This window comes from Cynocephalus volans, chromosome 14, assembly GCF_027409185.1.
Source record: "Cynocephalus volans isolate mCynVol1 chromosome 14, mCynVol1.pri, whole genome shotgun sequence".
NCBI lineage: Eukaryota > Metazoa > Chordata > Mammalia > Dermoptera > Cynocephalidae > Cynocephalus > Cynocephalus volans.
The window spans coordinates 11,762,359-11,786,274 of NC_084473.1; the positions used below are offsets into that span (position 1 = coordinate 11,762,359).

Genomic DNA, 23,916 nt, shown 5'->3' on the forward strand with positions numbered 1-23,916 from the left:
ACGTGTGTGCACATGTGCATGTGTATACTTGTGCGTGTGTATGTAAAAGCAGGAGTATGCATGTGTGTGCATGTGTCTGTATGTGTTCTCTCAGCAGGGCAGAATCACTATGTCAGAATTCTGACCTCCTGATAGGACTTGCCAGTGAAAAGCTAGTTCGTAAAAATGGAAGAAAGTACTTTCCCACTTGCTTGGCTCTCAGAGCATTCCTGCAAACTGACCCTCTGCTGTCCCTTCTTTGTCTTTGCTTTCAGGACCAGCCTCTGATCACCCCTCACTAACCACAGCAGTGGGGCCAGCTGTCTTCAATGGCAAAGATTCCCCGAAGCACCAACAGCTGGCGAAGAACAACCTGTTGGCCCTGCCACGGCCCTCAGCCTTAGGTAGTGTTGCCTGTCCTAGCATTCTCCTGTTCTCTGGGCCAAGGCCAGAGGGAGCATGGGAGCTGCTGGGCTGGGGCTGCTGAGCCTCCTGGAATCTGGTGTTGCTTTGATGAGAGTCAGGCCAGTTCAGCAGGTGGCTCTGGAGTCTGTGGGTCTGTCCCAGGCCTTGGTGCTGTGGGGGAAGCCATGGCTTCCATCCCTGAGAGTGGAGTCACACACTCACACACAGGAGATCTTGGGTCTGCTAAGCAGCAGTGACATGAGTGATGTGTCTCTTGGGCCACATATCAGGAGGGCTATAGAGTTTTGGAGAAATAGGGGCAACATGGTGTGTTGGGGAAGAACATGGGCTTCAGAGTCAGATAAATATAAATTCCAAACCCAACTCTGTCTCTTGTTGGTCAAGGGCCTTGGACAAGTCTCCTTGAATGTTTCCTCATCTGGAAATCAGAGTTCCACTCCGAAGGTGGTTAAGAGAATCTGTGAGGGCTGTGTGCAAAGTCAGGGCACATCTGACAGCTCCCTAATTGGTGCTGGCTGTCGTCATTCTCATCTGCATCCTCACTGGGGCTGGTCTGTTCAGGGAAGGCTTCCAGGAGGAGGCAGTAGCTGAGCTGTAGCTTGGAAGTTGGGGGAGCATTCAGTAGAGATGATATGGGAGGGTGCGGGCCAATGGGGATGAGGAGGGGAGTGTGTGGATGAGAGAGAGGCGAGTGAAGGGGTGAGGAAGACGAGGTGGAGCAGCCTGGGGCTACTCTCCACAGCCCGCTGGTCTGGAGCCATTTCATAAGCCAGCCCTATATACATAGCCAAACTGGATTTTGGGATCCAAGACATCACACTTAGAAGTCATCTGGCTGAGCACTGTTTTACAGAGCAGGAGACTGAGGTCCAGAGAGGCAGGGCCAGGCCTAGAATCTAGTCTCCCTGCTTCTACTACTCTGTGCTGGTGGAGAATTTCCGTGGTGAAAATCTTGTGCATTGTCTCATTCTTCATTGAAGGAGCAAATTTATTTTCTGGATGGAATCCGAGGCTTCCAGTCCTAACCAGTGAGAAAATATCAGTAGATCTCTCTTCTGTAGCACTGAGACCTAATTCTATTCTCTGCCCACCTTGCTGGCCGCAGTCTTTGTGGGGCTCTTCCATTGCACTGGAGGACAGGTGTGTGGGGAGTCGACCTGGTATACAAAGGGATGATGACAGTAGCTGCCCCAGAGGTTGCCGGGAGGACCGTAGGAGCCCACCAGTTTGAAAGCTCTTCTTAAACAAAGTACTTTATGTTTTTAACTTTTTATTCACAGTATGCATTTTCAGTCAGTCTAAAGAAGAGGTAAAAATATTTTTGGATTACTTTCAAGAGACTCTAAAGTGATAATTCTCAAACGGCAGCATCTTAGGGCACTAGTGAAGGATGGTGGTTTCTTCCTGCCATTTCCAGGGATCTGATTCTGTAGGGCAAAGCGGGGCCCAGGAAAGGACTGTCTCCATAAGCCCTGTGGGTTCTGGGCAGCCCCATCTCTGCCATGAGTCTCAATCTGGTTGTGTGTGAGAATCACCAGGGGCTCCAAGATATGGGTTGTCCAGGCCACACCCAATGCTGGGCTTCCGGTTTATCTGGGATGGGTTTGCCTCCAGACAGGGAGTTTTCTGTTTCCCAGGTGAATTTAGTGTATAGCCAAGGTTGAGACTTGGAGCTGTAAATGTAGGGGAAATTTTGGGTCAGATTGGTCAAGAAACTATGGTAACCAGTTCTTGATGTTTTGAGTCACTGAAGAACATAGTTTGAGTCATGAGTATGCTGTTACCTAGAGTGGGCAGGGATGACTCATTAACAGCTGAGGGTACCAACTTCTGTCCTTGATTTTTTTGTCTGAAATTAGCTTTCTGGGGCGGAGTGTGGCGCATGGTGAATCAGTACTGCCCCCAACTGGTGAAACTGGTAGTGGGTTGAATGAATGCAGCAGCCACTTCTCTGCAGAAACACTTTTCTCCCTTCCAGCTCCTGGAAAATAAATGGGAATGTGTAGATAACAAGGGTGGTGACGTGAGTAGTGCTGGCTCCTGTTTATTGGGCCCAAGCTCTCTGCTCGGTGTTGCTCGAAGTGCTTCTCGTATATTCTCTTCAGTCCTGATCGAATTGCCTTTCAGAGTAGATTTCATTATCCCATTTTAAAGATTAAAGAGCTGAGGCTCAGAGAGAGAGAGAGACAGCTTAGACAGAGAAACAGCTTTGGAATGAAACAGTTACAAAAATTGGTAGGATGTTTCCTCAAGCCTAGATACTTCACTAGGTACTTAAAACCCACTGTAAAGCTGTGATTGTTTTTTTTTTTTTTTTTGCATATCAAGTAAGTGTTCTCCAAATCAGGGGAAAGCTTTGTTCAAGCTCTTTTCTAGTGACAGCCTAATCCTTACTTTGATTTTGTCTAGGTGTCTTGCCAAATTCCGGGCCCCCCAAAAAACGCCACAAAGGGTGGTCTCCAGAATCTCCATCAGCTACAGATGGTGGCTGTCCCCAGGGTGGTGGGAACAGAGCTAAGCATGGTAAGTGACCACAGCCTTCCCCCAAATCCTAGACTTGGGTACTAGTGGTGGTGGTGCTGCTAGTGGGGGTGTGCGCATGTGCACATGCACTTGCACATGTATATGTGTGTAGGTAGGGAAATTCTAGGGAGGCAGGCTTCGGTATAACAAAGGGATTTCTGTCTCATATATTATAATTGCTTTCCAAGGCCTAGGATCTCTGCATAATAGTGAGTTCCATGATCCTAGAGAAATTTGAAAAGGGGCTTATTTGTTACCTGGTGGGGATGTGAGAGAGGAGGAGACTGAGTCATTTGGTGGGAAAGGTGGGACTGAATGAGCTTAAAGGTGTCTTTGACCTAAGCAATTTGTGATTCTAAGACATTGGTGATCCTGTAAGCGGGGATGTGGTTCAGGTTGGTAGCAGATCTGTTGGCCAGCCAACATCAGATCTGCTGGAGATGGATACCTTGTCTGATGTATGTTCCTAACATCCTTGGCGTGTTCCTAGAGAGTACAGGTATGTCCTGCGTGCCCCAGGTTGGCTTGGTGGGACCAGCTTCAGTCACCTTTCCCATTGCGGCCACCGGAGAACCAGTGTCCGTTCCTGACAACTTGCTGAAAATATGCAAGGCCAAGCCAGTGATATTTAAAGGCAAGTACAGCAGTGCTCCAAGTCGTGGAGGTAGGAGAGCCTAAAAGAAGAAACAAGGAACAGGCAGCACTGAGACCTCATCCCATTCTGACTCCAAGGGTATCCTCCTGAGACAAACCTAAAGCTCCTTCTAGGGCAATGAAAGAACAAAGCAGAACCAGTTGCTAGTTTTGCTCCTGATTGGTTGCCAAGAATTATAGAGCTTGCCTACTTTTCCACAGTGAGCACAAGTGAAATGATTCTACCCCATGATGTCCATTTGCTTGTTAGTTTCTTTTTCATTCATTCACTCACTTAGCTCCCCTGAGCTGCTGCTGGTGTATCAGGCTCAGTGCCATGCACCAGGGATTAGAAGATGGATCAATCCATCCCTTGCTTCAGGGAACCTCGGGTTGTGAGTTGTCTTCTTGTCACCCTGTCTTTAGTACTTATTGACTATGAAATCTGACTTTGGTTGGGCAAAGATAGCCATGGTCACTACTGTAGAAGCATTGAACAAAACTAGATTTGATCTGTTTTGTGCAGTGGGCTAATACGTGCTATGTGGAGGTAGAGTTTTGGCTGGAAACCATGTAAGGATTTGGCTGGTCTTGATTGGTGGTGGTACTTATTGGTACAGTGTGCTGGCATGTGGTACCACACATACATTCAGGTCCTCCTTGCATAAGTGAATACTTGCATTTGGTATCATGCTTGTAGGGATGGAGGAGGGAGGGTGTAGGGAAGTGGGAGGGGCATCTTACTGTTAATTAAGAAATAAGGGCACTTGCTTTTTCCTTAAAAACTAACAAACAAACAAAAACAAAATCAAAAACAAAAAAGGACAAGGTATTCAGGAAGTAGGGTGCAAATTTGGGTTTCGAACAGGGCATGTGGCAGGGCCAGTGATTGGGGTGGTTTCACTGGACCCGACTGGCTAACCACAATGAAGGTCATGTTCAGTCATGTGTGTGTATTTTCTGCATGACCATCATGTGTCTGAGGTAGTCCCTGGGAACACAGTGCTGAGAAGACAGAGCTAGGACAGGATGCAGGCTTGGAGGTAGAGACAGGGCTTCACCTGCACCTGCCGTGAGCTAGTAGCCCTAGGAGGGAGCTGGGCAGCTTTGTGCATCTAACGCTTGATGACCTGAGAATAGAGAGTGTTCTCTCCATTCCTCAAGCACACTGTTTCCTGTCTCTCTGTAAAGTGCTTGCCTCCCTGACTCTTGCCCCACTGATATTTGCCTATACCCACCTCCAGCTTGAGCCCAACCCAGTGCCTCTGCCATGAAGTCTGCTTAGTTTCCCTTTCATCTGGCTTCCATTGCAGCTTCTCTGTGCCTCTCTTATGACAAGTATCACACTCTTCCTTTTGTAGGAACTCTTTACGTTGCCTCTTAACATAAAGTCCGTAAGCAGAGCTGCCCAAATCATGGTTCCTGGTCCAGCAGAACCAGCATCACATGGGAGCACATTAGAGGGGTGGATTAGCAGTCCCAGAATCAGAATCAGGCCACTGAACTAGGAGCTCGGGGTGGGGCCAGCAAGTGTCTTGGTCAGTCAGTTGGGGTTCCCATACACGTTCAAGTTTGGGAAGCAATTTCCTTGAGGATGTGACCTGTGTCTCAGGCACCAGATTTACCTGCAGACCTGAGCGTGACACCTGCACAGAGCAGAGCACGTAGGGGGATTCAGCAAATGTGTTTTCGGTGACTAAACAGAGCCTCTGAGTGTAAGAGACCACACATATTCACCACAGTTGCTGTCACAGCTCCTGTGTTATCTGCTTCTGTTGCTTAAGACAGAACACCTGAAACTGGGTAGCTTATGAAGAAATGAAATTTTTTTCTTACAGTGTTGGAGGCTGGGAAGTCCAAGGTCCAGGGGCACATCTGGTGAGGACCTTCCTCTGGGTGGGAACTCTGTACGGGGTCCTGTGGTGACGCAAGGTGTCACATGGTGAGAGAATGGGCAAAGCTCTCTCATGTGCTTCTTATAAAGCCCCCAGTCCACACCCATAACTCATTGCTCTATGAATAGATTCATTCATCCACAAGGGCACAGTCCTCATGATCCAATCACCTCTCAAAGGCTCCACCTTTCAAATATTGTAATTGGATTTTCCACCCCCTTCACACTTTCAGTGGGGATCAAGTTTCCAACACATGAACTTTCAGGGGACCCATTTGACCCACAGCAGCAACTCCATGAGGATTTGACATCTTCACCCCATCTTATAAATGGAAAGACTGAGGCTTAGAGAAGTTAAGCTTCCTGCTGAGGACCACATAGCTAACAAATGTTGGAGAAGAGATTTGAAGCTGGCTAGGGAAGTGCCACCTCTGAGAGTTGTCATCAGAATTAATCTAACGTTTGCTAAAGCAGTTGTTGAGGTGTGTCAGTTTTCTGAGTCTTCTGTTCTATACAGTGATCTATTTTCCTAACTCAATTTGCCACAGAGCCCTCGGAGGGTGCAAGGCACAGTCCTGCCTGCTTGGAGTCAGGGAGGCGAGGGCTGGTGATGGTGCCCAGCAAAGATCCAGAAGGTATTGCACCCATGAGGTGCTGCACAGTCAGTGCAGAGCATGACACGGAGATGGCTCTTTGGCTTTGGACAAGTCACTTCTCTCTGGGCTTTAGCTTGCTCACCTGTAAAGTTAAGGGGATTGGACTAAACGAACAAGCAAATGCTACAATCCTCGTGAGTTACAAAAAGTTATGACTCTGTCACTCTAGGTCCCAGGAGGGCAGAGCAGGTGCACTAGATCAGCAAGGGATGCAAGTCTGAGATTTCCTAGAAAGGGGCACTGAATGACCCGAGGGGCAGCTCACCCGGCTCTTTAGCTCCTCAAATTGGGAGAGGCCACATGCTGTGCACGAGGCTGGTTGCCAAGTTGCTACTTTTCCCTCTTGCCCAGGCCACGGGAACTTCCCTTACCTCTGCGGGAACCTGAGTGACGTTGTTGTCAGCCCCCTGCTATACACGTGCTACCAGAACTCCCAGTCCATCTCCAGAGCCTACGAGCAGCACGGCGCCGCCTCCGTGCAGCCCATCTCGGAGGAGATGCAGCTTCTGCTCACTGTCTACTACCTTGTACAGCTGGGTGAGCTCCCTGCATGCCCAGGGTCCCTGGGGAGCAGTCGCCAAAGGGGGGAAATGCTGTGGGCCTTGATCACCCTCCCCACATAGGCTCTTGTGTGGACCATGTGTGGCTGCTGGGGCATGGGCTGTCTGTCGTCTAGTGAGGGTGGTGGTGGCTTGGGCCACTTCGGGTCTCAGGAGCAGATGCAGGGTGTACCCCAAGGATAAGGGTGGTGGAAATCAGCTTGAGGCAGGTGAGGGGATGTTGGGCCTGGTCTGAGCCTGAACACCCAGGGGGACAGTGGGGTGAGTCAGAATTCTGTCTGGGCAGTTTCCACTTTGAGATGCCGTGAGACAGCCAGTGGCCTGTGCCATTTGAATGGATAGGTCTTGAGCCCCAGGAGAGTTGAAGCTACAGGTGTGAATCTGGCAAATACGGGCTTAGAGATGATGTATGTTAAAGTGGTGAGAACGGCCTGGGTCACCTGCGAGAGGTTATGGGTAGAGGAAAGTGCTGAGAGTTGAGCCCTGGGATACTCCAACATTCAGAGATGTGGAGGCTGAGACTGGGATGGGGCAGGCAGGAAGGAAAGGACAGGGGAGAGTGTGGGAAGCACGTTGTCCCGTCCCTCTCACGGTGTATGTCAGTTGTCAGTAAGCATGGCTCCCTCCCAAATCCTGCCTGGCCCAACTTGTGTATCACCACCCCTGCCAGGACACTGCTCTTGCCCTGCTCCCCATATCTGCTAAAACTGTGACTCCTATTGTTTCTCTTCCCTGTGCAGAGCCCTCCAGGGGGTTCCCATCACAGGCCTGTGAGCCTGAAAAACAGAGGGAGGCTCTCTAAAAGAACATGGTGTTCATTCAGGAATAGGCATTGCCGTGGGAATACATGTGCCATAGTAAACTATGTGCTTATTCAGGGAGGTAAAGGAAGACAAAGGGCTTTAAAGGAAAAATGATGGAGGTTTACATCATTGTTTTTGGGATAATTATCCTTGGCTATAAGGATCCATAATAAGGGTGATGCCAGCTGTGGTGCCAGCTGCTCAAGCCCTGGATAATGCATTTGTTAAAATTCCATTCCTGCTGTCAGTGGCAAGGTTAGCAGTTCCCAGGGACAGGCAGCTGCTGGGTAGATGGCCTCATAGAAGTATTTTTTGTGTAAGGTTGCAATGGCTTCTGTGTAAAGTTGCAGCTTTGCAGAGTCCTTTGTGATAGTTCTTGTTACCAGGTGTACACGCATGAGACATTCCCCGCTGCCCCGCAGTGGCCTTTCCCTGGCTCTATTTGCCAGGGATTTTAATACAAGTGACTCCACTTTAATTCTGAGCCCAAGTGACCGCCCCGCCTCCCATTCTGATCTGTTCACTCTGCTCCAGCCCACTGTCCCTGAGCAATCTCGGTCCCACTTGGGCATCCTGAGCTTATGTTCCTGCCCTGTGAAATGCTCTTGCCCAGGGCATTTGCACAGCTTGTACCCTTAATGTCAAGTGAATTTCGGTTCACATGTCACCTCCTTGGAGAGGCCTTATCATCATTCTATTTAAGACAGAGCCTGTCCCCCAGGGCCCTGTGGCACTCTATCCTATTCCCTCTTAGAGCTTTTCCCTTGGAGCATGGCTACTCCCAGAAATTATATTCTGTGATTGTTCATTTTAAGTGTGTCTCCCCCAGATAGAACGTAAGCTCCATGAGACTGGGAACCTTCATCTCGTCCCCTCCTATATGTCCAACAGCATCTGCAGTGTAGAGCTGATGCTCAACACGTGTATGTAGAGAGAACAATAAATGCTGGTACAGAAACGAGGGGAAAAGTGTTTCAAGGCGAGGGACTAATGAGCTGTGTCAGCATGGCTGAGAGCTGAGTCGGGGGGAACTGGCTTCTTGACAACTGGGTTTGCCATATGGCAGCAGCTGGTACCATTGACGGGTGATGCACGAAAAGGGTGAGGACAGAATCCACAGGGGAGTGGGTCAGAGGGAGGTGAGGAGCAAGCGTGGTGGCTGTAGACCATCCTCTTAGCAGCTTTGCTGGGTGGTGGTAGTTCTGGAAAGAGATGTGGGCTCAAGGGAAAGTTTTACAAACAGAGAGATAACAGCTAATGTAATCATATTCTAATTTGATGAGCTCATTCAAATTCCAATTTGACTAAATATGGAGATATATGCCAATCTAATCGCATTTTGGCACAGCCCGCTGAGCAGGTGGTGCTAGCCCCATTTTACAGATGAGGAAACTAGTAAGAGAGCTCCAGGGTACAGAGTGAGTGCTGGGTAGAGCTGGGCTGGAATACTCCCTCCAGATCTGAGTCTAGCACTCTTTCCTCCAGCTCATCAAATATAAGATATGGACAAATAAACCAGACAATTCATAAAAGAGAAAATAACCATAGGAAACAAATGTTGAAATGTATTCGATCACTCTAGCATCAAAGAGATGTAAATTAACAAATAAAAAAGTGTTTTTGTCAGTTCATAACAACCCAGATGATTGTATCCAGTGGTGCTGAGGGTGCAGTAAAACCAGCATTGTCATACGCCATCAGTGTTGTCGTAACTGATGCACAGGCCCTTTGGAAGCCAGTTGGTGATATGTATTAGTTGGCTCTGTAAACACTTTTGAGAATGTAAGCCAAGGAAGTAACGTTCTGTACATAAAGAGGTGTATTGCAGAAGTTTTTATAAAGGTGAATATTTGGAAGAAATAAGAGAATCCACAGTAGAGACATTGCTAAATAAATGATGGTGCCTTCTTGTGATGAGAGATCATATACTCATATACCCATTTAACCGTGCTATTTATGAGGACTATAAATGGCGTGGAAATGGGGTCATGGGGTAACAGTTAAGGAAAGAAGGCAAGACCCAAAGTTGTGTGCCCACAATCATTACAGCTGCTTATAACTTGTATATGGGGGGAAGAAGGCAGAAATACCCCAAAATAGGTGTGGCTCAGAGGATGGTGAGACTGTGGCTGAATCTAGTCCTCCCCTTGTTCTCCAGCTGCGTGTGATGCTGTTTAACAGTCATAATTCAGATCGTGTTATTTCTAAGTTAGTTTATGCACTTGTCCCCAGAAATGCCTGTAGAATCGTTTGTGTCCAGCCGTGTGCATGGGTGCACGGGGCAGCCCCGAACCTTTCCGCCGCTGTGTTGCAGCGGCTGACCAGGTACCGCTGATGGAGGACCTGGAGCAGATCTTCCTGCGCTCCTGGCGGGAGTCTCACCTGACCGAGATCCGGCAGTACCAGCAGGTGCCACCGCAGCCCTTCCCGCCTGCGCCCAGCACCGTGGTGCCCGTGACCTCGGCACAGCTGCCCTGGCTGGCTGGCCTGGCTGCCAGCTCCTGCAATGACAGCGTGCATGTCATCGAGTGCACCTACTCCCTGGCCGAGGGCCTCTCTGAGATGTTCAGGCTGCTCATTGAGGGCAAGCTCGCCAAGACCAACTACGTGGTCATCATCTGCGCCTGCCGCAATGCTGCCATAGACTCCTGCATCGCTGTCACTGGTAAGTGCGGCGCCTCGTGGCCAGTGGAAAACCAGCTGTGATTTCCCAGGCACTTTCCTTTGTGGTTCCTTCCCTCTGAGCCTTGCGTGGCCCCGGCTTTGCAGTAGCGGGTAGCACCTGTGGTTTGTGCTCAGTAGCCAGCTTCAGAAGGCAGCTGTGGTGCCAGCACCTCAAGCCCTGGATAATGCGTTTAGTTAAAATTTCATTCCTGCTGTCAATGGCAAGGTTAGCAGTTCCCACTTCTTCCAGAGACAGACTGGGGTCAACTTCAGAGTCTGCAAAGATCTGGTTGGAATCCCGGCTCCACCAAGCACCTGGCATTGTGTTGGGTCACTCACACCAGTACGCTGGCCCTGTGTCTTCAATGACCTAATGGAGATAGAAAGCCCTGTGTTGTGTGGGTTAATGAGACAATTTGCTAATTAATCACAAATACACTCATTGGAGTCCTACTCTAAACAAGCGTTGTTCGGGGGCCGGGGATAGGTTCTGGAGTGCACATTCTGGTAGGGAAGGGGGACACCAAACACACACGCTTTTTTGGCCTCTTTGAAAAATGACACCGCAGGTGTTGTGTATTTTCAATGTAAATTTTGTATTTTTTTGCTTAAAAATGCACATCATTACTATGGAGTGTCCCGGTTGCCTTTTGCCATTCTTTGACCCTAAACTTATTCTGTGTGTTTCATAAGTTCTTTAACTGGATTTGAGTTTAAATTCCATAATAAACCCAGAGTCTCTGCTGTATGCCAGGCCCCATTGTCTAGTATCATCTTCCAACAGACCAGTGAGGCAGGTGTTGCTGTTAGTCACGGTTCCAGATGAGGAAAGTGGGCCTGGAAGGGTGAAGTGACTAGGCCAGGGTCACAGTTAGTGGAGGAATAGTCAGGTTCCAAAGCCAGTGCTCTGGGTTTTCTCTAAGTGATCTCAGCCTTTTTAGTCTCTTTTATAATCCTAACTGTTGAGCTGAGACAGGATGGTCAACAGGATTGATTCATTTAACAAATATGAACACCGGCTCTTTGCCAGGCGTGGTGCTGGGCTGCGGGGTAGGTAGAGAGACATAGAGCCTGTCATTGAGGAGCTTGTATGAAAGTTCTAAACAGAGGGGCCCATGAAAGTTGTTTGTTTTCCAGGAAAATACCAAGCCCGGATCCTCTCTGAGAGCCTCCTCACCCCAGCAGAGTACCAGAAAGAAGTCAATTATGAGCTGGTCACAGGGAAAGTGGACTCTTTGGGGGCCTTCTTCAGTTCCCTCTGTCCAGGTAGGCTTGTCATGAGACAGGTGCGTGCATGCATAAACTGATATGACAGAAGTAAGTGCAAAGGGGGAGGTCACCTCTGCCCCCCCCGGCCTGTGACCTGGGGTGGACCCTGCTTTGCAGAGGTTTCTCCATTCTGTGCATTAGCACTGACATGCCTTTCTTTTCTTTTGTGTTGGCTGTGGTTTCTGGCTGGCTGGCTCTTTGCTGTGGCTATAGAGTTCTTCTGGCAGGGGTGCCATGTGGGTCTGTGGTCCTGTTCCTCTCTACCTTCCCAGTCTAGTTGGCCACCATGCCCAGCTCCCCCTCTGAATTGCCTGACACCTCTTGCGGAGGGTTCCTCATCCCCCATGTTCTCTGCTGCAGGTGCCCTGCCCCTTCCTTCCCTGGCTACTCGCCCTGCAAGACTCATCACATGTGCTCCTAGAAAGTGGCTCGGACCCTTGCTTCTCTGGGATGGACTTGGAACCCATCCTCTGTTCTTTAGCATCTCGTTCTCCTCCTGCCCTAGCGCCTACTGTGCTGTGGTGTAACTCACTTTGTTAACTGTCTGCATCCTTGCTAGGTTGCGGGCGCCTTGACAGGATGGGTTACATCGTCTTTATCTCCACTTCCCCAGCTTCAGGATGGGTCCAGACACATAGCAGCTGTCCCATGATGTTTGTGGAATTTCACTAAAGTGGAAAACCCATTTCTGATTATTCTCTCTGTTTTGGGCAGAGGGTGACATTGACATTTTGCTGGACAAATTTCATCAGGAAAATCAAGGTCACATTTCTTCCTCACTTACTGCCTCCTCCGTCACTAAAGGAACGTCAGTGGATGTCAGTGGATCACTGGTGTGCACAAGTAAGCGCTGAGAGGGTGCTAGGTGGGGGCACAGGTGTGCAGAATGAGGTTTGAGAGGGAGGGCGGGGCACAGGTATGCATAGTGAGGGCTGAGAGGGTGGGCAGGAGCACAGGTGTGCACAGTGAGAGCTGAGTGAGGGCAGGGGCACAGGTGTGCACAGTGAGAGCTGAGTGAGGGCAGGGGCACAGGTGTGCACAGTGAGAGCTGAGTGAGGGCAGGGGCACAGGTGTGCATTGTGAGGGCTGAGAGCAGGCAGGTGCTGATTCCAAAGGGTCAGGGAAGCCATGCTAGAGGGACATCTAAAAGACAGGGCATTTTCTCAGTATTTAAATAGTTCTGATATCTGATTTTTAGTGCATTTCTCTATGCTGATTTCCTGCTTATGATGCACTGTTGAAATTTTTATCCACACGAAGTTCCTGAAGAGTTGTGTTAGTTCCTTCCCTTCCGGAGAACTTGCTGCTCTCTTCCCGAGTGCAATCTCAGCATCCCCTTCACTGGGATGCTGTCCTTGTCCCCTCCAGGCAGAACAGGTCACTGTCTCCTCTGTGCTTCCCTAGCACTCACACTTTTATTGCCAAATGAAGAAAGATGCATAAATCCACCCTGCACTTGCGAATCGTGAGTTTGGCCCCTTTCCCTGGTCACCGTGCACATGGGTGGTCTCCACGCTAGACGAGGGCTCACTGCTTTGTTCTCTAGCCAGGACTTGCCATCTGCTCTTGGGCTCACCTGGCATCTGGGCCCTGGTTCCAGGTTACAGTCTGGAGCCACATGGTATCCGGCCCTTCCAGTTGGCAGTGGCACAGAAGCTCCTCTCCCACGTGTGTTCAATTGCGGATTCCAGCACCCAAAACCTGGATTTGGGGTCCTTCGAGAAGGTGGACTTCCTAATTTGCATTCCACCCTCCGAGGTGACCTATCAGCAGACATTGTTCCATGTCTGGCATTCAGGTACGGGGCCTTTGTGGGGGACATGTTGTGAGGCCTGCATGGAGAAGCTTCGATTGGCTAAGTTCATGTTTGGATGTTAATGCCAATCTTTGCTGTGGGGTAGGTAGAGCAGGTGTGTTTTTGCCCCCATTGTGTTGATCGTGAAGCTCACGTTCAGAGACAGTGACTTGCCCAAGACTTTAGAACCTGTTAAAGGTAGAACCAGGGACTTGAACTTTTGCTGTGTCCCACTCAGGCCGACGGCCTATCTGTTGACATCTGGCTTCTCCTTAATGTGTTTTCCCTGTGCTTCTGGCAACTGTGTGATTCAACATGAAAGGTACAGAGAGTCAGTGTCTTAACTCAAAGGACTCACTCCTCAGTGGTGGACCGGAGGGCCCTGTGGCATTCACGCTGAGAGAGGGTTTTGCTGGGTGGTACGACCTTTCCCTTCACTTAAGTCTTATCAAGCCCGGGGTCAGCTGTTCATGAAGCCAATGTTGCCGGTTCCCCCTGGGGGGCTGCCAAGCCCACAGCCAAGCTGTAGGCAGCCTGCCTCTACTGTGCAGAGCAGTTATGTGAGGGTCATCTGTGGAGGAGTCTCCACTCCGCTGGTTCAGCTATGCATCCCTGTAGCCTTGGGCCTAGCTCAGTGCCTGCTGTACAGGTGTCCACTGCTGACGATGTTTGGAGTTATTGATGTGTTTTTACTGTGTTGCAGGGGTTTTACTGGAGCTTGGCCTGGAAAAGGAGCACATGACCAAGCAGAGGGTAGAACAGTATGTTTTGAAGCTAGACGTGGAAGCACAGACAAAATTCAAGGCCTTTCTGCAAAACTCCTTCCAGAATCCACACACGCTCTTTGTCCTAATCCATGACCATGCCCACTGGGATCTTGTGAGGTTAGAGTGACTTGGTATCCGACAGGCTGACACTTTCCTTCTTTGAAATGATGTATATGAAGATGCTTGGGGCTGAAGGTACAAGTCTTGAAAAGATGCGGACTTGGTATTTGTAAGCAGATGGCCTTGGATGTTTTCCAGAAGTTTAAAGCTGGAAGTTATCTTAGGGATCACCTAGTGCAGCCTGTGAAATTTACCACTAAGGGCTGGAGAAGGGAGGCATCTCACTCAGTCACAGGGCTGGGGTGGGATGGGAGGGGGTCAGGGCAGAGCCTGGCCTGAAGCCAAGGCCCCTAATTGTAGACGGATGTGTTTTTTCTGTAGCCCACTTGGCAGCAAGGTGCCTACTGGTGCAGGGCAGGGGGTCCTGACAGCAGGCCCTCAGCCCAGCCCCTCCCTGATGGAGGCCCCCATCATCCCCAGTATCTTGGGTCACCACTAGTTCCTGCCCTTGTAAAATTATAAAATGGTGTTAGTAATGCCGCTTGTCTCTCCTTTTCCTCTTTCAGTAGCGCTGTTCATAACCTCTATTCTCAAAACGACCCGTCTGTGGGACTGGTGGACAGATTGCTCAACTGCAGGGAGGTAAAGGAGGCGCCCAACATCGTGACCCTCCAGGTGACCTCCTTCCCATACGCGCTGCAGACACAGCACACCCTCATTAGTCCCTACAATGAGGTCCACTGGCCCGCCTCCTACAGCAACGTGAGTGCCCTGGGCTGCCGGGCTGGGGTGTAGCCATGAGCTGGAGTTTGGAGAAATTATCTTTGGTCTTGACTAAGCATGGTTGGGGGTCAATGAGTTCCAGCTCCTTGGACCTTTGATTCGACCCAGGGTTAGATTGAAACCTTTTGTGGTCTTTTTGGAAACCTTTCATCAGCTGGCTTCCCCATCTTAGAATGCGACACAGGACAGTCAGTTTGACACTTTCTCCAGTGACTGAAGCTCTCTGAGCAGCATTCTGAGCATTGTTCACAGGGCACTGGGTAAAGCGGTTAAAGATAGAGCCCTTGAGGCCTGTGGAGTTTGGTCTCCATGAGGAGTGACTCTAAGTGAATCTAGAAGCCTTAGAAATGTTGCTGGTTTTCCCATCCCCACATCCTTAAGCAGTGAGGTTCAAAATGTCCTTTCTCACACCAAACACACATTCTCAAAACCTGGTGAGTTTTGTTTTAGTTTATCACCTGCCATTCTCTCATCAAAATAGAGTACCAAATCAGTTCTGGTAATTTGAGGAATCTGTGTGGTTAGATTCTAACTCATTACAGAAGGAATAAGTAAACCTCAAATTCTGGACTTTTTTGGAGTGCCTGACAGTCATCTGAAGAACTTTTCAAAATATGGATGCTTGGCTTCCGTCCTGTAGACTTGGAACCAGTGATGACGTGGCCGGTGTTTGTGTGGCACTTACCATGGCCAGCGGCCTGCTCTAAGTGCTTTATACGGAGGGACTCATGCAGGAGGCAGGTGCTAGGGCCATTTCTGATTTACGGATGGGGAAGATGACACAGAGGGGTTGGGCTGCTGACTCCATGGCCCTGGTTCTCGGCCACTGTGCAATCTGGGGGTAGAGTTTACACCTTTGTATTTTTAAGAACCCGCCCTGACTTTGCTGTCCTCTGAAGTTTGAGAAGCTCTGATGTTCAGTTGGGAGGAATTTTATGTCAATGTGAGTAAAATTGGTTAGATAGATGTGTTTTTATTCTATTGGTTTTAGTGGCAAATGAAAGCAAGATGATTTTCCTTTTCCTGAAACCAGCTTAAAATTGTGGAAAAAAGCAATTTCAACAAAAAGTTGTATGTTAAAAAAAAAAAAGGCTGATTTTCTTCTTGGTGAAGATATTGGGGCTGAATGAATGGAATACTCTTGACTGATGGGGATGTGCTATCCTTAAAGTATGGGATGCTCTTAGCACTGGGTCTGCAGAGAAAGATGCTTGTAAAATGCCATTTAAGGAACTGGGTAGTTAGCACAATTTGGATTGAGATGCCAGTCGAGGTCATCTGCAGGCCCAGCAAGTGAACGTCAGACCATCCCTGCGAATGCAACGTTTGAGTGACTGATGTTCTTCTCTGTTTTAGGGAGTGGACTTATATCATGAAAATAAGAAGTACTTTGGGCTGTCAGAGTTTATTGAATCCACCCTCTCAGGACACAGCCTCCCCTTGCTCAGATATGATAGCTCCTTTGAAGCCATGGTCACAGCATTAGGAAAAAGGTACGTGTCTCTCTTTGAAGTTCCTAGAAGTGCTCTGTGGCTTAAAGTGCAAGTTGAGGTGTGTACCGCCAGCCAGGGAGTTCCAGGAAGGGAGTTCACCTTCCTTCCTGGGTGACTTAGTTCCTTCATTAACAGGATCCTGGTTTATTTCTTCTCCTGTGTTCGCATCACTTTTGGTCAGTGATATCTTTGTCATGATGTTGCTCTGGAAAATTTTAGAGGTGAGAATGGGCAGAAATATGCTGGAATGTGGGATTGTGTGTTTTCAAATCAACGGAGGGCAGGGAAACGGGAGATAAGACATCAAAAGACTTAAGGATACGAGAGTGGTGATCGCGGCTGGCTTTGCTTTTCATTTCCTCTGCCTGTCATCTGTCGAGTGCTTATCTTGTGCCATGCACTGTTCCACGAACCTTACTTTCATTATCATATTTGGTCCTCACCACCTCTCTCAGCCGGTTGCCATTATTATCCCCATTATGCAAATGAAAAAGCCGAGGCTCGAAGAGACCTCGTAACTTTCTCAAGCCACAGGTCCAGCAAGCGACAGAACTGGGGGAGAACCCAGTGCCAGTCTGACTGCACAGCCAGTCCTATTAACCCCGTCACAGCAGACCTCACTTTACAGATGCGGAAACTGAGGCTCAGAAAGGCTGATTGCCAACGTGCACATGGTCTATGTGGGGTAAAGCCAGGCCAAGCTCATAGACTTATTGCAAAACCAGACATGGCCCTGCCACCAACTGTAGCATGTGCTGGTCTCTGCCCCTCCCCATACCTTGTTCTCACCTGCAGACAAAGGGAGTAAACTAGGCATGTGTTTTTCAAGCGGTGTTCCCAGTGCTGCTGCTTTGGCTGGATACTAATAGCTGTTAAACCGTTAGGGGTTCTTTGGTCAAATGTGCTTGAGAAACATCACATTTAACAATGGGATTTCTTTTCTGAGAGTTCTCAGTGCCTTCAGTGTGCCCACGTGTGCTGTAAGTCTCTAGAAGGCTGGAGCTGTCCCAAAATCTCTGGGGATTTGTGTTCCCCAGAGCACGCTTTGAAAAACTAAATCTCTCTGATCCCTTTTAGTTCCGTGATGCTGATAGAGATTAATCAGGCCAGTTCTCTCATGGCTTGGCCGTTGAGCTCTCACGATCGTGCTGAGTGAAGAAGCCCTCCGAGACTTTATGCTGAGGCTACGAGAATTGGCCTCCACACCCCACTTCTCTGCCCGCTCCCCGGCTTCTCCTCATGCAGCGGCCCTATGCTGAGTGCTTCGTGTGTTGTAGACATCAGGCTTAGCACTACATTTATCACTCAGAAACACCCTCACACCAGCACAGTGAGAGAGGAGATACTGTTATCCTCAATTTGCAAAGAAACTGAGACTTAGCGAGGTTAGGTCACCTGCCCAAGGTCACAAGGGGGGTTTATAGTGAAGCTGGACTCAAACCCTGGTCACTTGGCTCCAACACTGCATAATCACTAAGCCGTCCTGACCAAGGCCTCACAGCTAATAAAAGGCCAGGCTCTGACCACTGTTCCCGTACGTCTCGGCTCGACCCTTTATTTATTTTCACCTCAGGCAAGTCGTTTGACTTGTCTAAACTTCTGTACTGTCAACTCTAGAATGCAGCCACTCTCCTAGTGGCTTTCTATGAGAATTTCATGAGATAATATACATTCCCTGCTCAGTAACAGTGGCACACTGAGAGCTCAGCCTCCAGAGTTGTACCTCCTGGGTTCGAGTCCTGAGTCTGCCACTGACCAGCGAAATGTGTGAGACTTTTGGAAAGTTCCTCAGTTCTCTGCGGATAATAATACGTACCTCATAGGGAGGTTATGAGGACTAACCAAGTTAAAAGATGTTAAGCATCAGAAACAGCACTTCACACATGCTGTGTGATCCTGTTAGCCGCTGCCACCATCACCGTCCTCTCTCATCTCTCTCTCCCTCTGCTAAACTAGAAGGGTTGCATCGACATTAAATGTTACATCTCACTGAGAAGAGAATATCAAACCCTGGATGTTGAGGTGTGGGGAACCATAGGAACTCCTAGGAATCATTTCGTCCAGCCACCTCATTTTATAATTTGGGAACTGAAGCCCAGAAAGAGTGAGTGAGTTGTCCAAGGTCACACAGCCTGTTCGTGGCAACCTGGATTACAGCCGGGTTTGATGTTCTTTCCACATACCATGCTGCCTTTCCTGGAAAACTCTTGAATTCAGTAATTTGAACAGAAGGAGATAAAGGTAAGAACACGGAGGTTACTGCCTCTTGCCACCACGTGCATGCCATGCTGCTAGTTTGCCGTGTGTCACAGACAGCAGCATATGGCTGGGAAATCTGCTTGTAGGACTTCAAATCTTACACAAACCTACTGTGACTTAAAGATAAAAACGGGAATTGTTAAATGTCTAAATCTTTTATTTCCACATGTTGTTTATGGAGCTTCCTTCCTTCAGGGGCAGGCACAGTTCTCTGCTGAGCCACAGCCAGGGCACATCTCTATGCCTGACCTGGGGGTGCTATTTGGAGCTGAGCACTGCTTCCTGCCTCCCACGTGCTTGTCTTTGTTTGTTTAATAACACCTTTAATGAGGAATAACCGACATCCAGTAAACTGCACATATGTAAAGTGTTCATTTCGAGTTTGGACATGTGTGTCCACTGGGACAACCTTCACACAAGCAAGATAACAAACAGAAGTTTTCTCCTGTCTCTTTGTAATTCTTCCCTCCTGTCCCTCTCCTACTGTAGATTAGTTTGCATTTTCTAGAGTTTTGTATAAATGGAATTATACAGTATGTACTCTCTTTTTGTCTGGCTTCCTTCAGTCAGCATAATTATATTGAGATTTATCTGTATTGGCTCATGTATCAGTAGTTCATTCCTTTTACTGCTGTGTAATTATTCTAGTATCGAATACTATTGTATGGCCATGCTACTTTATTTTCTGGTTAATGAGCATATAGGCTGTCTTTCAGCTTTGCCTATTATGGGTAAAGCTCCTGTGAACATTAATGCACAAGGCTTTGCGTAGACATATGCTTTCATTCCTCTTGTGTAAACACCTAGTCATGATATGACTGGGTTATGTGGTACGTGTGTGTTTAACTTTTTGACAAACTGCCAAATTGTTTTCCAAAGTAGTTATATCATTTTACATTCTCACCGGCAGCACGTGAGCGTTTCAGTTGTTCCACATGTTTGTGAGCACATGGTATAGTAAGTCTTTTTAATTTAGCCATTCTAATAGGTATGAAGTGGTATCTCATTGTAGTTTCGATTTGCATTTCTCCAGTGACTGATGACGTTGAACATCTTTTCATGTATTTATCTGCCATTTGTATATCATCTTTAGTGAAGTGTCTCTAGATGAATTGGCCTCTTTATCATTATGAAATGACCCAACGAATATTGTTTCCTCTAAAATCTACTTTGATGTTAATATAGCTTCTTCATCTTTCTTTTGATTAGTGTTAACATAGTTTATCATTTTCCATCCTTTTACTTTTTACCTATTAGTGTCTTTGTATTTAAAGTTGATTTCTTGCAGGCAGCTTGTAGTCGGGTCTTGCTTTTTCATATAATCTGACAATCTGTGTTTTCTAATTGAGGTGTGTAGATCATTTACATTTAATATGGTTATTGATATGATTGAGTTTAAATCTACCATCTTGCATTTTGTTTTCTCTTTGTCTGATCTCTTCAGTTACCTTTTTTTCTCCTTTTGGATTAACTGAGTTTTTGTGGATTTTTTGTTTGTTTTTGTTTTTAATTTCTCTGTCTCCTTATTAGCTATAACTCCTTTTGGATTAACTGAGTTTTTGTGGATTTTTTGTTTGTTTTTGTTTTTAATTTCTCTGTCTCCTTATTAGCTATAACTCTCTGTGTTTTTAGCTGTTGCTTTACAGTTTATAGTATATATCTTTAACTTATCATAATCTACTTTCAAGTGATAGTATACCACTTTATGTATAACACAAGATTCTTGCAAGAGTATATTTCCATTTCTCCCTTCCCAGACTTTGTGCTTCTGTTGCCATTCGGTTTACGTATATATATTATAAACTCCACAATAAATTATTTTTTGCTTTAGACAGTCAGTCATCTTTTAAAGAAATAATAAAAAAACCCACCTTTTATATTTACCCATATAGTTACTATTTCCAGTGCTTTTCATTCCTTTGTGTACCAGATTTCCACATGGTATTTTCTTTCTGTCTGAAGGACTTCCTTCAACATTTCTTGTAGGGTGGATCTGTTGGTGATGAATTCATTCAGCTTTTGTGTGTCTGAAAAAGTCTTTATTTTGCCTCATTTTTGAAAGATATTTTCCTTGGGTTTAAATTCTAGGCTGGTTTTTTTTTTCTTTCAGTACATTAAAGGCATTGCTCGAGTGTCTTCTGACTTGCACTGTTTCAAACAAGAAATCTGTCATCCTTACCTTTGTTTCTCTTAGTGTAATGCTCCTCTTTTCTCCCCCCACCCCTTCAGCTGCTTAAAATTTTTAAAACATAATCACTGATTTTGAGCAATGTGATTAAGATATGCCGTGGGTAGTTTCTTTGTGTTTTTCTGTGCTTGAGTTAATTGAGTTTATATCAAGTACGAAAAAATTTTAGCCATTATTTTTCTCAAATATTTTTCTGCTTTTCACCTCCCCCCTTTTAGAGTAATCCAAGTGCACATATATTAGGCTGCCTGGAGTTGTTCCATGGCTCCCTGATGCTCTATTCATTATTCCCCCCCCCACTGTTTTATTTTAATTTCTGTTGCTATTTGTTAATTATTATTATTATTATTTTGCCCCGTGATGGCTAATTTGCTCTCACTCCTATCCAGTTTATTTATTTTTATTTTTAATAAAAGCCAAGTAGTTCTATGACAAGATTCCTAAGAAAGAAAAAGAGACAATTTCAGGTAGCACATGCACGAATATACATACACATTGATGAACTGATGATACATAGTTATCGTATTTATTAATCAGGACTCTTCATTGCAAAGTGATAGAAACCCAACTTGAACTCTCTTAGGGAAAAGAGAGGGATGTATTGACTCATAAAATAAAAGGAAAGGTTGAATAAACAAACACAGAACAGCAGAGATGCAACACAAAAGAAACAGCAACCACAAACCTGTGTTTTCATTTCCCAGTTGGAAGCAACAAGGGAATTTATAATTTGGCTTCTGAGGAAGGCTTCTGTTTCAGTATCCCAACAACCAGCTTCTAAAGGCAACGTACCTTGTTTGTAATTTGGGAGTTGCCTGAGCCAGAAATGATGGATGTCTTGGGTGACCCAGATATCCAAGGCCCGGGTCTTTAGGAGGCCCACCTGGGTCCTGAGATCGGCAGGTGAGTGGGCACGGCCCTGGGTCATGGCGTGGTCTGTTTGTGTCCTTGCAGGTTCCCCCGCCTGCACAGCGCGGTGATCAGGACCTTTGTTCTCGTGCAGCACTACACGGCTGCCATGATGGCTGTGAGCGGCCTCCCGCAGATGAAGAACTACACGTCAGTGGAGACACTGGAGATCACGCAGAACCTCCTCAACTCCCCAAAGCAGTGTCCTTGTGGCCATGGGCTCATGGTCCTGCTGCGGGTGCCTTGCTCCCCGCTGGCAGCCGTGGCTTATGAGCGGCTGGCCCACGTGCGGGCACGGCTGGCCCTGGAGGAGCACTTTGAGATCATCCTGGGCAACCCCGGCTCAGGCATCACCGTGGGGAAGCACTTTGTGAAGCAGCTCAAGGTGGGCCCCTGTGCAGTGGACACCTGGGGGGGCCATGGAGGGGACACTGGAGCTGGGGGGGATTGGTGACAAGCACCTTCAGGTGGCCACTGGGGCCTCTTAAGACCCAGCCACCCCTCCAGCTGCCTCTCTGCTGTTTCCCTCCCTGTGTCTTCAGCCAGTGGTGCCCCCTCACTGCTCCCCCTAACACACCGCCTCTGGCTGTGGCAAGCTTTTCTTTCTTCCTGGGGTGTGTGCCTCCTCCTCTGTTCAGCTGATGCTCATTGCCTGCAGACCTCAGCTCGGTGTCTTTTCCTCTTTCAGGAAGCCACCTTCCCCCACACCTGGGTCAGGTTCCACGTCCCCTGTCACCCTGTCTTCTCCCAGGGGGTGGGGGACAGGGACGACCCCCACAGATCTTGGTCTCCCCAAAGCCTAGTGCAGTGGCTGGTCTGTAGTAGATTCTCACTAAACCCGCAGGTGACAAAATGCGAAAGGGCTAGGAAAAGAATATTGAAAGAATAAATGGGTGGAAAATGTGAATCAAAGGCTCACCACCACCTTGAGAGAACATAATGGAAGACGTTAGGAACAAATGGGGATATACACTTTCTGCCAAAGAATCAGCCAGACAGGTGACAGGTATGTGCTGTAGCAGGTGTTCAAGAACAGAATGCCCACACCTGCACATGTTCTCGGTGGCTGGAAATACAGTGGTGAGGGACAAAGTGCTTATCTGCAGCATAAAGAACTTTCCTTATCATCAGAGGGCACATACTGCGAGAACTTTAAACCCGGGGGAGGACATCAAGGTTCTCCAGAGCTGGGCTGGTTGGGAGGTGAGAGTCTTATGGATTTATTTCTTCTTAACTGTCCGCAGATGTGGCAGAAAATTGAGGATGCAGAGTGGAGACCTCAGACCTACCTGGAGTTGGAGGGTCTGCCCTGCATCCTAATCTTCAGTGGGATGGACCCGCATGGGGAATCCTTGCCGAGGTGAGTGGAGGCGCTTATGCTCTGCGGGGCTTTGAGCAGCCTGACCCTAAGCTGTGTGTGGGTGTGGGGGTGTGGGTGTCTGGGTGTCCACGTGCCAGGCTGGGCTACCAATGCCTGACTCTAGGTGGCGCCATTCACATTCATAGTTGTAGATTTGTGTATTTATTATGACAGTTTTCTGGCAGATGGTAGTAAGATGCATCTGAGGCTTGGGAAGCCATTCCTAATTCTCATGCACCTTTTGATCTTGTGGGGGTGCTGGTGCCGGGCTCCATGGGTAGAGGCCTGGCAGCTGCAGTTACAGTTTAGTGCCTCCCTCAGTTTCTCCCCATGGGGGTCATTGCATGTTAGGGATGGCAGTTCCGTTATGACAGTATTGCATCATCTCCAGGGTTTGGGACTATGGTTCCTGCTGGTGCCTGGGCTGCCTCGATAGCTGGTCCCTCCTGGCTTAGGAGATGTTCTGGGAAGTCCCCAAAGAGTGGACTGTCTCAAAGGCTGCTTTCCTCTGCAGCCATCACAGCCATGCAGATCTCAGCCTCTTGGCCTCTCACTGCACTCGGCCTCTCCTGGGGGCCTCTAGGCTGTCACATGCACAGATGCTCAGAACAGAAGGTCACTGGGCCTCCTGTAAGGTAGTCACTTGGATTGGTGGTGACAGTTTGTCTTTTAAAGACTTAACATCCATGGAGAAGAGCAGGCATCCGTGCTGTGGGGCCTTTGTGTGGCTGCCCTTTTGTGGCAGATAGTAAGAGCTGACATTGCATTCCTGGGGTATGTGCTGGGCACTGCCCTAGATTCTCCCATGTGCTTTATTTCACTGCAGTCTAACCATAACACTGGGGGATGGGTAGTATTTCAGTAGTTCCATCAAATTGATGAAGAAACTGAGGCT

At 47.9% G+C, this 23,916-nt stretch overlaps 1 protein-coding gene across 1 annotated transcript in view; it reads left to right on the forward strand.

Annotated features, from left to right (window-relative positions):
* GREB1 (growth regulating estrogen receptor binding 1) overlaps positions 1-23,916 on the forward strand; it is a 141,586-nt gene that overhangs the window by 89,595 nt on the left and 28,075 nt on the right. Inside the window, exons 7-19 of the mRNA XM_063078617.1 lie at positions 255-383; positions 2,815-2,928; positions 3,419-3,562; positions 6,463-6,648; positions 9,789-10,139; positions 11,276-11,404; positions 12,122-12,250; positions 13,008-13,205; positions 13,906-14,086; positions 14,596-14,791; positions 16,169-16,305; positions 21,707-22,046; positions 22,906-23,021. Of these exons, the coding sequence (XP_062934687.1) occupies positions 255-383; positions 2,815-2,928; positions 3,419-3,562; positions 6,463-6,648; positions 9,789-10,139; positions 11,276-11,404; positions 12,122-12,250; positions 13,008-13,205; positions 13,906-14,086; positions 14,596-14,791; positions 16,169-16,305; positions 21,707-22,046; positions 22,906-23,021 (2,350 nt within the window). The remainder of the gene's footprint in view (positions 1-254; positions 384-2,814; positions 2,929-3,418; positions 3,563-6,462; positions 6,649-9,788; positions 10,140-11,275; positions 11,405-12,121; positions 12,251-13,007; positions 13,206-13,905; positions 14,087-14,595; positions 14,792-16,168; positions 16,306-21,706; positions 22,047-22,905; positions 23,022-23,916) is intronic.